The sequence below is a fragment of the Echinops telfairi genome, unplaced genomic scaffold (assembly GCF_000313985.2).
Source record: "Echinops telfairi isolate 266 unplaced genomic scaffold, ASM31398v2 ScPeMD7_2;HRSCAF=8, whole genome shotgun sequence".
In the NCBI taxonomy this organism is placed as follows: domain Eukaryota; kingdom Metazoa; phylum Chordata; class Mammalia; order Afrosoricida; family Tenrecidae; genus Echinops; species Echinops telfairi.
Genome location: NW_022103898.1, coordinates 61,534,716 through 61,547,751, shown reverse-complemented (window position 1 = coordinate 61,547,751; position 13,036 = coordinate 61,534,716). Strand labels below are relative to the sequence as shown.

The window sequence follows — 13,036 nt, the reverse complement described above, 5'->3', positions numbered from 1 at the left end:
AATCCTTTTAATGGAGGCTCTTACAGCTCTTATCATAATCCACACTTACATCCATTGTGTCAAGCACTTTTGTACTTGTTGTTATTATCATTTTCAACATATTTTCTTTCTACTTGAGCCCTTGGTATCAAGGCCTTCTTTCCCCCCTCCTTCCCTCTCCCACCCTCCCTCATGAACCCTTGATAAATTATAAATTATTATTGTTTTCATATCTTACATCATCTGCTGTTTCATTTCACCCACTTTTCTGTTGTTTGTCCCCCTGGGGGGTGTTATATGTCAATCATTATGATTGGTTCCCCCTTTCTACCCCCACCTTCCCCTTCCCTTCCTGGTATCCGTACTCTCATTATTGGTCCTAAGGGGTTTATCTGTCCTGGATTCCCTGTGTTGTGAGCTCTTATCTGTAACAGTGTACATGCTCTGGTCTAAATGGATTTGTAAGGTAGAATTGGGGTCATGATAGTCGGGGGGGAGGAAGCATTAAAGAACTAGAGGACACAATGGATGTATATATGGATTGTAATATGAGTTATAAGAGCCCCCAGTAAAATGATTAAAAAAAAAAAAAAAAGAACTAGAGGAAAGTTGTGTTTCATCCGTGCTATAATGCACCCAGACTGGCTCATCTCCTCCTTGTGACCCCTCTGTAAGGGGATGTCCAGTTGTCTACAGATGGGCAGTGAGTCTCCACTCCACACTCCCCTCATTCACATTGATATGATTTTTTGTTCTGGGTCTTTGATGCCTGACACCTAATCCCATTAACACCTCATGATCACACATGCTGGTATGATTCTTCCATATGGGCTTTGTTGCTACTCAGCGAGATGGCCTTTCAGATTCTAGACCCTTTACCTTTTGATAACCTGACACCATTATCTTTCTTTACCATATTTGCTCATGCACCAATTTTGTCTTCAGTGATCATGTCAGGGAAGGTGAGCATTACAGAATGCTGGGTTATTAAAACAAAGTGCTTTTGCATTGAGGGAGTACTTGAGTAGAGGCCCAATGTCCGTCTGCTGCCTTAATATTTAACATATAAGTATATACACATAGATCTATTTCCCTATCATTACACATAAATATATTTACATATATACATGCTTTTATTTAGACCTCTACAAATGCCTTTTGTCTCCTAGTTCTTTCCTCTATTTTCTTTTACTTCCCTCTTGTTTCACTATCATGTTCTGCCTTCATTAAGGTTTCAGTAATTCCTCCTGGCTACATTGCACTTGATCAAGCCCCATCAGATATCCTACACCCTCCTCGCCATCAATTTTTGGTCACTTGTTGTTCCCTGTCCTTGGGTTTGTTGACCACCCCCTTCCTTTCCCCTGCCTCCCCCTCTCCCATGTCCCCCTGGAACTGCTGGTTTCATTGTTTTCTTCTCTGGCATGTGTATCCTGCCTATCTTATCTAGATAGACATGCAGAGACAATAATAAGCACAAAAACAAGAAAAGGTAAACAGAACAACAAAAGAAAACAAAAACCAACAACAAAAAAGGAAAAGCCTATGCATAGTTCCAGGTCTGTTTGTTGACCTTTAGGTGTATTTTCCAGTCAAGTGTAATGGGGTGCCAGGCCCTGGGCCCAAAGTCAATTTTTGGTATTCCCCAGGGACTTCATTGCTTTGTCATAGTACTTTCAACCTTCTTCGCCAGCACTTTCATTCAAATACATGAATTTGTCTTTAGTTTTCCTTATTCACTGTCCAACTGTCACATGCATATGAGGCTGTTCAAGTACTATGGCTGGGGGCAGGTGCATTTTAGTCATCAAAGTGACATTCTTGCTCTTTAACACTTTCAAGTGGTTTTGTACAGTGGATTTGTTCAAATCACTATGCCTTTAGATTTCTTGACTGCTTCTTCCATGAGCATTGATTGAGGACCCAAGAAAAATGGAATCCTTAACAGTTTAGGCGTTCTCTCAGTTCATCACGATGTTATCTGTTGGTCCATTTGTGATGATTTCATTTTCTTTACATTGAGATGTAGTCCACACTGAAGGCTGGTGTCCTTCATCTTCATCAGCAAGTGCCTCAGCTCCTCCTCACTTTCGGCAAGCATTTGAGTAACTAAGGTTGTCAACAGGTCTTCCTCCAGTATTGAGGTCGTGTTCTTCTTAACATAGCACTGTTACTTAGATTATTCCCTTAGCATACAGAGTGAATAACTGTGGTGAAAGGAAATAACCTTGACGCACACCGTTCCTGATTTAAGCCATGCAATATTCCCTTGTTCTGTTCAATGACTGCCTCTTGATCCATGTCCAAGTTCTGCAAGAGCACAACTCAGTGGTCTGAAATTTCCATTGTTATCAATATCGTCTATCGTTTGTTGGGATACACACGGCCAAATACCTCTGCACAGTCAATAAAGCATACAGAAACATCTTTCTGGTGTTATCTCCTTTTGGCTATGTCACAATTGACATCCTTTGTGCCATGTCCTCTTCTGAATCCAGCTAGAATTTTTATAAGCTCACTCTTGATGTACTACTGCAACCACTGTTGAATTATATCCAGTAGAATGTTATTTTCATGTGATATTAATGTTATTGTTCAATAATTTCTGATCTCTGTTGGGTTACCTTTCTTTGGACTGGGCCCAAAAAAATGGACCTTTCCCAGGTAGTTGGCCAAATAGCTGATTTACAAATATCTTGGCACAAATGAGTAAGTGCTTCCAGTACTTCATGAGTTTTTTCAAACATTTCAATTTGTAGTCTATCAATATTAGGAAACTTGATTTTCCCTAATGTCTTCTGTGCAGCTTGGACTTCTTCTTTCAGGTCTATCAATTCTTTATTACATGCTGTCTCTTTAAATGGATGAATGTCAACCATTCTTTTGGTACAGTGACGTTGTGTATTCCTTCAATCTTTTAAAAATATCTATTGGGATATACTTCACATATCATACAATTTAATCATTCCATTATATTAAAAAGTTTTCTGCAATCATCCCCACAACCTATTTCAAAACATTTTCTACTAGTACCCATTTTGTTAGCTCCCTATTACCCGCCCCTCCCCACCATGTCCCCAGATGATTATCCCTCCCATCACTGTCTCTATAGCTTGGCCTATCCTGGACTTCATATATAGAAGGAAGCAAGCAAACAAAGAACAATGCTTCAACAACAATGACTAGACAAAACATAGAAAAAACATTCAAAAAGAAAGCATAAAATAACAAAACCGAAATAACTTTAAAATGGGTCAAAAGGGAAATCAAGTGATAAGGTATTGCATTTTCCACCTAACTACATCTGCCATAATCAACTATACAATGCTCTCTGTCTGATAGTAAGGATATCCACATGCCTCGACTATGTTCAGAGGGAATTCACTGGAGGCTTAATCCTTGTGGGGACCCTGCAAATGGATTTTGGGCTTTCATTATTGTCCGTAGCCTTCTGCAAACCAGATGTTCACAATTTCAGCTGATATTCTTCCATCTTTTATGATGCTTCCTGTAGGCTCTGTATTTTGCCCGGAGAATCCTTTAGTATTTCAACTCAAGGCTTGGATTTTTCCCCTCCAGTTCTTTCAGCTTTAAATATGCTGAACATACTCTTTCTTGGCTTTCTAACCCCAAGTATTTACACATTTCCTTTTTACACTTTGCTTTGACTTCTCGCGCTGCTCTTTGAAATTTCCTGTTTGGCACTTTTACTTCAGCATTTCCCCCCATTTGCTTTAGCTACTCTACGTTCAAGAACATGCTTCAGAGTTTCTTCCGACATCCACTTTGATCATTTCTTTCTGTCTTGTCTTTTTAATGACCTTTTGCCTTCTTTAAAGGAGCCCTAATGGCACAGTGGGTTAGTAGTTGGACACCACCAGTGTCTTCAAGGAAGAAAGATTAGGTTCTCCACTCCCATAAAGATGTAGAGTTCTACCTGCCCTATAGGGATGCTACAAGTCAGAATTGATTCAATGGCAGCAGGCTTGGAGTTTAAGCTTGATTTACTTTCTTCATGTAACAATCTTGATGTTACCCTATAGCTTATCAAGTCACCTGTCATTAGTGTTGAGTGCATCAAATTTGCTCTTGAGATGTACTCAAAATTCACATGGGATATACTCAAGATCATATTTTGGCTCTTGTGGAATTGTTTCATTTTCTTCAACTTCAATCAGAATTTGCATATAAAACAAACAAAAAACAAACTCATTGCCATCAAGTTGATGCTGACTCACAACAACCCCGTAGGACAGGTAAACTGCCCCCTGTGAGTTTCTGAGACTATGACTCTTTATAGGAGAAGGGCCAGTCTTCCTCCAGCTGAGAGGCTGGTGGTTTCAAACTGTGGACCTTGGGAATCACAGTCCATCTCATAAGCACTATGCACCAAGGCTCCTGAATTTACATGTAAGCAATTAATATCCTGTTGCATAGTCGGGCCTGGTCTTCATTTTGGATGATAATATTGAACTTCCTCCATCAGTCCTTCTCACCGATGTAATCAATTAATTCCTGTGTATTCCATTTGGAGACATCCATGTGAATAGTCGCCTTTGATGCTGTTGAAAACAAGTATTTGCAGTGAAGAAGGAATTGATCCGGCAAAACTGTATTGTGATCTCTAGCTGTGTTTCTATCATCAAACCCATATCTTCCAAATACTAATCTTACACAAGTCATTTGACTTCACTAAAACTCTCTCATTTCTGTAATGTAGGCGTAATTTTCCAATTGCTTTTGAAAGCAACTGCTAGAGGAAAATTAAATGAGAAATTCTAATAGGCAGTGTATACTATCTGGTACTAAACATGGGGTTGTTTAAAGAGTAATTGATGTGTTCGTGCCAATGCTGAGGTAGAGTCTCCATGGCTGCTCAGAGGTACTATGGCTCTGTGGGTTGAGATTTCCCATTGTCTGGTACATGCTGCTGGGACACAATTACAGTACTACCAATGTTCCTACAGAACAAGTACTACACAACTATTTACCCTAAACACTACAAAACGTATTTACTATTTGTATTTACAATGATAAGGCTGCAATTTCAAAGCCCTTTCAGTTGAATGTAGGGATAATCTCTTTATGTGAAAAATGAAACTCAAAACTGATTCACATTAGAATCAAGTCCAGGTGAGGTATGCAACAGAGTTTAGGCCATAATTAAAACCCAGAATTATATGGAACATCTAACTTTAATAGACTTCTAAATAAAATCCCTGATGAAAATATTTACAAAGCCGATAATGTCTGCTTGCTGCCTGTGTGAGTGAGTAGTGAGCAAGGCAATACACTGCTGGCCTATAACAGCCTCAGGAGACCAGGCTAGACTCCCGAACATTGCCTGCTTTCTGCTTATGAGCTCGCAGAATCTTTTCCTTGTCCTAAGAATTGCCACGATGCTCCTTCCTCTGTCTCTCCTTCCCTCTCTCCTTCCTTTCTTTTCTTTTCCTCTACCTTTCTCACCCTTATCACTCCTTTATTCCTTGCTCCAAATGCAAACTGTGGAATGGGGCATAATTTCCCTTCTTAATCTAGCCATGTCTTCTTCATTGCCCTGGATTTAAAACCCTCCTCTGCATGCCAAGGCCCTTTCCAAACAATGTCTTCACTCTGGTCTCTAGCTGCTCCCACATCACCACTTTCCTTCACACCCCTGGGCTCCCTCCCCACTGTGGTGACCCAGTGACTACCCAGGGGTCCCAGTGAAGAGAACCCTGGAGCCTGTCTTTTTGTTTCATACTTGTGCCATAGCACTGACCTGAGCCCACTCAATCCTTCTCATGATACTTGTTTGTACAAAAATCCTAGTAGCAGCTTCTTAATTGAGCATCTGGAATACAATTAGCATGCTTTGGTAGAAACAATGTAATTGTGCTGCCCTTTCCTTGGGACAAACAAGCTACCGGTTTTTCCCGATTATAAAGTAAGGAAAAGGGTGGGTAATTTCATTTGTGGATAAATGTTTTTATGAAGTCCTTTGTGGTGGCCATTGGGAAGATAAATGCACATATGAGGGGGGCTGCAAAATGGAAGTGGAAAAATTCCATTATCTCTTAATTAAAAATTTCCACAAACTTTTAAAAGTCCCTTTATATCTTTTATGTTCCTGTTAAATTTCTCATTCTGAAATTTTCCTCTTAGTGCATCAGAAATGAGAAAGAGAGACAGACAGAGAGAGAGAGAGAGACTTTTTTCTCCTCTGAGTTAAGGAGCCTTCAAAGTTACATAGATGGTTTGGATGTTGGGTATGGCTTTGTACTGGCGGAAAAACAAAATCCTGATTTCCTCACTTTCCAACTCACTGCCATGCAGGCTCACGGTGACCCCGTCGGGCAAGTTTCTGAGAGGGTGACTGTTAGGGGAGAAGCAGCCCAGGCTTTGTCCTGCAGAGGGACTGGTGGTTGCCAACTGGTGGCCTTGTGGATAGCAGCCCCTCTCACAACACTCCATGCCAGGGCTCAAATTCTCATCGACACAGTTCACTTTGGTATGAACTCAACGACATAAAAATTCTTTAGTACCATGGCAATATTCCCCAAGCAACAAGGTTTGCAGTAATTGATATTTGATAAAAAAATACATATTATATATGTTTTTCAAAACGTTTGTGAAAAAATCGAATGGTCATATATTTTTTCAATAAACTTTTCAAAACCTCCTTGTATATATTCCAGTGTGTTTCAGATACTAACTGAAAGTTTGGACGTTCAAGTTCACTCAAATTATGTTAGAAGAGAGGTCTGACCATATATTTCTGAATCACTTATTGAAAACTTTTGGAGAACAGGTCTGTTCTAACACTTATGGTATCTGGTGGCCACTTATAGTGCGTGTGTGTGTTTATGCATATAAATTTGATACTTGTGCACCCTATCCACAGAAACATATACCAATTAGTCCATCAAATCCCTTCAGTTGCTCTAGTTATCCTCAATCTTATTAGATTAACTGTAGGGCGACACGGAACTCTGGTGATATAGTGGTCATAAGCTGGCTGCCAACCACAAGGTGAGCAGTTTGAAAGCATTAGCCGCTCAAACACTAGAAGAGAAACCGGCATTCTACTCCCAGTCTTGGAGATTCACCTGGGCATTTCCACCTTGTCTTATAGGGTCGCCAGGAGTCGGAGTTGATTTGATAGCAGTGAGTTTGGTTTGGATAGATTACATGGAATTACAAGCTAGAACAAACTTTTTGAACTGTAATTGACAGTAACTTTAATTGATGAATATGGATATATGAGTTTTTAGAGAAAAAATTTTCCCATGAGCCCTAGCATTGACACAGACATATCCAGATACAATAACATTGTTAACATAGTGTATCTTCACGGAATTGATAGAGTACATGACACTGACCTTCAGAACAACTTTTCCTCATACAAACACATAGAAACTGTTCAAGTATTTCAGGAGGTCAAATCACCTACATATTTACCCTTCGCAATAGCTCATTTTGGGCTCTCAGTTCATGATTTTCATTGGGTAATTGACATTTCCTACCAGACATTTTCCAAACAAAGCCAGAAACCCCATTTCATTTGCTTCTGTTTCCAGATTCCCTCAGTACCCAGATACTCAGCTCACAGTAAGTACTCAATGTGGGCTATTTGCAAACATCAACGCATGCTTCTTGGATTCTCAATGCCAAGTAAACTGTCCTAGACAGTAGATTGAAAAATAAAGAGAAGCAAAAGAAACTTGTTATAATGAATTACATTTGGGAAAAGAGGTGTCCAGAAGGCAAAAAATGGCTTCACTCATCATCATGACCCTAAAATTCAATTAATTTGATCATATTTTTGGCAGAAACACAATAATAAACATTTAGCAACTGATCTGGGGTTTTAATATAGATCCTTTGGTTACCATTTTAAATGTAAGAGGTACTATATGCCCCAATAAGGTGTCAACTTTAGTATATATTTAAATTATTGTACCTCAAACATTGAAAAAATGTAGACCAGGTTACAGACCCAGAAAATATAAATAATAAGACTATTAGATCTCTTTGGTTAATAACAGGTGATACTTGTGCAGCCATTCCCAGAATATTATCCCTTGATTCCTCCTAAATTATCACATTTATTTCAATGACCCAAAACTATTTCCTAGCCTATACCATCCTTTTCCTTCCAATTGTCTGCAAGTTACCAAAAGATCTTCAAAATTATTAATTATTATTTATGTAGGCTGACACAAAAGTATGTCTGCTTAGAATAGATTATCACAGAAGGCAAGAGACTCAGTATAAGATAGGGTCTGCTTAGATGTAAGTCCTTCCTAAAGTAATTTTTTTTACTCAAAGATTTATTAAGCACTTATTATGCATATAATGAGCTATGCAAAAAAGGATAAAACATCTCTGATCTCATTGACCTTAAATTTCAAAAGAATCAAATGTACAATAAAATAACCACTGAGATCCAAGGATAATGATTCATCATTAGTTTTTTTAAACATTGGCCCCAGAGAATGTCTCAGTACCAGTACCAAAGAAATTCAACTTACCACCACAATTACATTTGCTGCTGGGATCGGAAGGTTCTCCACTTCAAGATCCTGACCATCCACGGCCAACAGATTGAGAGACGGGTCATACGCAGGTCTAGGGAATGCTGAATTAACAATTTGGTGATGTTTGCTTATTTGAGCTTGGGGAGAGGAATGGTAGTTGTGTTTATAAATCTTTTGAGGTGCTATCTCCAGGCTCTTCTCAAGACCTGGTGAATGGTGATAAATGAACACTGGCTTCCCACTCTTCTTCTGATGAATTTCCAAAAAGTGATCATTATTTCCTGAAAAGCACTCTGAAAGGGAGAAGAAAGAGAAAGAGAAATCAAAAATCCTGTTCAGTAAGATTGGTGAAACATCTGATAAAGAGAATTAGTCTTTCTTAGAAAGCATTAGAACTTTTGAAGGATTTAAGATGGGTTGGTCCTCATAATTTTCTTTACTTCATTACCTTCAACTAGTAGCACACATCTGATGGTATAAATATTGAGTATATAAATCTGAGTATATAAATCTGAGTATATAAATACTCATGCAGTAGCAACTGGCAGCATTCTCTCCTGGAACCATTTGAGTGGTGGGAGGTGGATATACTTTGAGAGAATTCTTATCCACCAGATAATCAATATCTCTTAAATCTTATTTTCTATTTTTTAATGTTTCTTTTAGTGAGGAATTCCTTTCTTTATCTAAACACAGTTTTAACATCTTGTTGGGTTTTTATTCCGAGATGTTTTATCAGGTTCCCAAATTATAAGCATTTATATTATAACCAAGTATTTTTTCTTTAATAAGTAGTGTTTCATGCAATTCTAATTTCACATTTTTCTTTAATCAAGTGTTTCGTGCAACTCCAATTTCATATTTATTTTCCTGCTTGGATTATAGGTAACTAAGTATATTTTCTTTGTTATATTTGCTAGGATATTTTAAGCTCATTAAGGGCAAAAATCTGAGTATATAAATACTCATGCGGTAGCAAATGGCAGCATTCTCTCCTTATATGGTATCCAGCTAAAACTACATTTCCCAGCTTCCCCTGAAACTAAGTGTTGCCATTCGATTGAGGTGTAGTCACTGAAATGTGAGTAAAGAGGTTGTAAACCTTTCTTTTCATTTTTCGTCTTTCTGCTCTCTGAAATGCAGATATGATGGTGATATAATGAGAAGGAGCCGTGTGTTGAGGTGAGTAGAGTAACACAACAGAAGGATTCCAAGCCCCTGATGAAAGTGGCACTACCATACCACCGGAGTTCCAGTTCAGACTCCATAAGAAAAAAACAAACAAACAATTTTCTATCTTGTTTTAGCCTCTGTTACTTTGAATCTCTTAGTTACAAGAATTGATGCTATCCACATCCTAACTAATGCATTCATTTTTATTCCTTCTATTAGGTGAATAGTCCTTGAATTGAATAAATTGTTTTCCCATTTGGAGGAATTAGATAACCCTACACGAGTCAGAAAGAATAGTACTAGGTTTAAAACCAATTAGAAAAGAAAGCTAAGATTATTTATATAACATGATAAATAGTAATGCCACCCACATTGTTTCAGATAATAGTAACTCCAAAGTCTTCTTTGAGACTCCAGTGTCATTCATACACTATTCTGTGCTTAGAAAATTATTACTGCTCCTGGCAAGAGTTCTTCCCCCATTTCCTTATTATTTTATCTATTATTTGATTACCAAGTCTTGCAAGATCCTGTAAAAGAAATTTATTTTTTAAACCTCATTTTCAGAAGATTATTTATCATGGTGGATTTAGTTTTCATGCTAGTGAACCTTAAGGTTCCTCTTTTTACCAGGACAGTCTCTGGAAGTTCAAGTTCATTCAATCCCATAACATGCTTTCCCCCAAATCAAAGGTCCTCACTAATGAGAAGTATTAGAAAATAAGCTAATATAAAACTAACATTTTTATTCCAGTTCTGAAGCTAAAGACAACCACTTCATTGTTGCTCTTAACAAGGTCCCTCAGAAAGGAGAAAGAAAATAATTTCCGTCTCAGAAGTGTAAAAGATTTTCTAAAATATCATTTAATAAGTTATTTTAGTAAAATATCAAGTAAACACTATGTGGTCAGAAAATTAAAATGCAATTAAACCATATTAGCCCAATTCTCAATGTAGACAACAATGGCGAGAATAAGTAACAGCATTGAAGTACCTGTGTTGAATTGTATATCACATGTGTACTTAATGATATTTTTTTTCTAAAGCTAAGGCATACTTATTTCATTGACACAGAAAATGCTGTTCTTTCAAGGGCATCAATGTCCTATCATCATCTTTGGTCAATTATAACAGCTTTTGGTTACTTAAAAAATAGCTCATATATTTAGTCTGCTCAGAATTACAGACAAGATGATTTGTTTCTATCACTCTTTCAAAATCTATAAGAAATATAATTATGATGAAATGATTTAAAGGCTAAGGTCACTGGGACCCGAAGATGCTTTCCAAATGGAAGAAAGCACTTGAGCCAGTTCAGAAAACAACCTGTTCTTTAGTTATGTAACTGAAAGCCCAATACACATTATGAGAGAATTGTTGGGGAAGCTAGAAACACATGCTGGTCACACAGGCCTTGATTTTCACAGCAAGTAATGGGTTTTCAAAACCTGTAAAATTGGCAGTTTCTCCCCTCTGAATTTACCATAATATTAAATTAGAATATTAGAGAATGCAGATTCTGAGACATGGAGAAAGAAAGGAACAACTAAGAAAATTATGCACTTATTTTCAATCTTTCTCTTTATGTGTTTCAATCACAGCAAACCATTCAGAGACAGTTAATTTAAATAGTATAGTTGAATTTTAGCCTTGTGCTAAAATTAGCTTACGAAAAACAGAAAATCCATTTTAAAGCAATTGAGACAAAGCTGCAGTACAAATTATAGGGCTTCCTTCTTTTCCAGGCTTATCCAGTTAGGTGATGAAAAGAGCAGGTCAAAACCACCAGGCCCTTGGAGGGAGGAGAGGCTTTTTACTCCCATAAAGAGTTACAGTCCCGGGGGCAGTTCTACCCTCTCCTACAGTGTCACTATGTGTCCACATCGACTCAATGACAATGAGCGAGCATCCCCTGGTTTTTGAGAGAATTTCTAATGAAGCTATAGAAAACTAATGCAGAGATATTGAGGATAGCATGAACAGTTATAAAATGTATTTAATAGTATTTACAAATGAAATATTAAAGACCATTTACAAGATTTACAGGGGGTATGAAAGGCTAAAATCTGTATTTCTGAAAGATTGCTCTGATTATACACAAGTTACCAATATAAGATGGGTTAAAAATTTAACAGACACTTCACCAAAGAGAATACAGAGATAGAAGATGATCACAACAAACTGTTTTCAACTCTATTAACCATTAGGAAAATAGACATTGGAACCATGGTGGAATAATACTGCACATTTATTAGAATTGCTCAAATAAAAATTAATAACAATGGCCAGTATTGATAAAGATGTGAACAAACTAGAAATTTTATAACTTTTTGATGGGAATGTAAAATAACAAAGGGCAGTTTCTTAAGAAGTTAAGCATACATTTACCATATGACTGAGCAATTTTGTGTCTGAGTATTTACCCTAGGGAAATAAAAACTTATGTTCATACAAAAACCTGCAGGCAAACAAAACAAGACAAAAACATGTAGCATCTCTAGGTATAATCATCCCCTTACAAAAACAAAAACAAAACCAAATGTCCTTCAGTGGATAAATGGATGAACAAACTCTTGCTGCACAATGATCTGTTACTCATCGATAAAGGAATGAACTACTGATACATACAACAACTTGGATGAACCACAAAAGCATTATGCCGAGTGTTGGAAGCTAGTCTCAAAATGTCGTAAACTGTATGATTCTATTTGCATCTAAAAAAGACAGAAAAGATATTCTAAAAAAGACAGAAACACAATATAGTGATGGAGGCCAGATTAATAATGACTACAGGTAACATGATCAATGTAGAAAATATTTAAGTTTCCAAAGCTTTGGTTTTGTCTGATTCACAGTCAATACGCATAGAAGCAGCAGCCACGAGATCGAAGGACACATTGCATTGGTAAATCTGCTACAACCACTGTGAAAAACATTTTGGTCATTCCTCTAAAAATTGAACATAGAGCTACCATGTAACTCAGCAACTTCCTTCCTAGGCATATCTACAGAAATGAAGGCAGGAACCTAAACAGAAATGCGTGTGACAATGTCCCCTGGAACGCTTTTTACAATAGCTAAAGGGTGAAAATAACCAGAAAATCCATCAGCGGATGAATGGATAAACAAAATGTGGTGTACAAAATGGAATACTACTCACAATAAAGAGAAGTGAAGTTCTGTTACCTGATACTGCAGAGATGAGTCTTGTAAACATGCTGAATGAGATTAATCAGCTACAAAAGGATAAAGATTATATCTGAATTATATGAAATCAACAAATACAGTGAACCCTCGTTTATCGCGGTTAATCGGTTCTAGACCCTACCGTGATAAATGAAATTCCGCGAAGTAGGATTCCTTAT

At 37.4% G+C, this 13,036-nt stretch overlaps 1 protein-coding gene across 1 annotated transcript in view; it reads right to left on the bottom strand.

Moving 5' to 3' along the window:
* The window catches only part of PTPRR (protein tyrosine phosphatase receptor type R), a 283,812-nt gene that overhangs the window by 241,355 nt on the left and 29,421 nt on the right, over positions 1-13,036 (bottom strand). Inside the window, exon 2 of the mRNA XM_004700448.2 lies at positions 8,493-8,791. Within this exon, the coding sequence (XP_004700505.1) occupies positions 8,493-8,791 (299 nt within the window). The remainder of the gene's footprint in view (positions 1-8,492; positions 8,792-13,036) is intronic.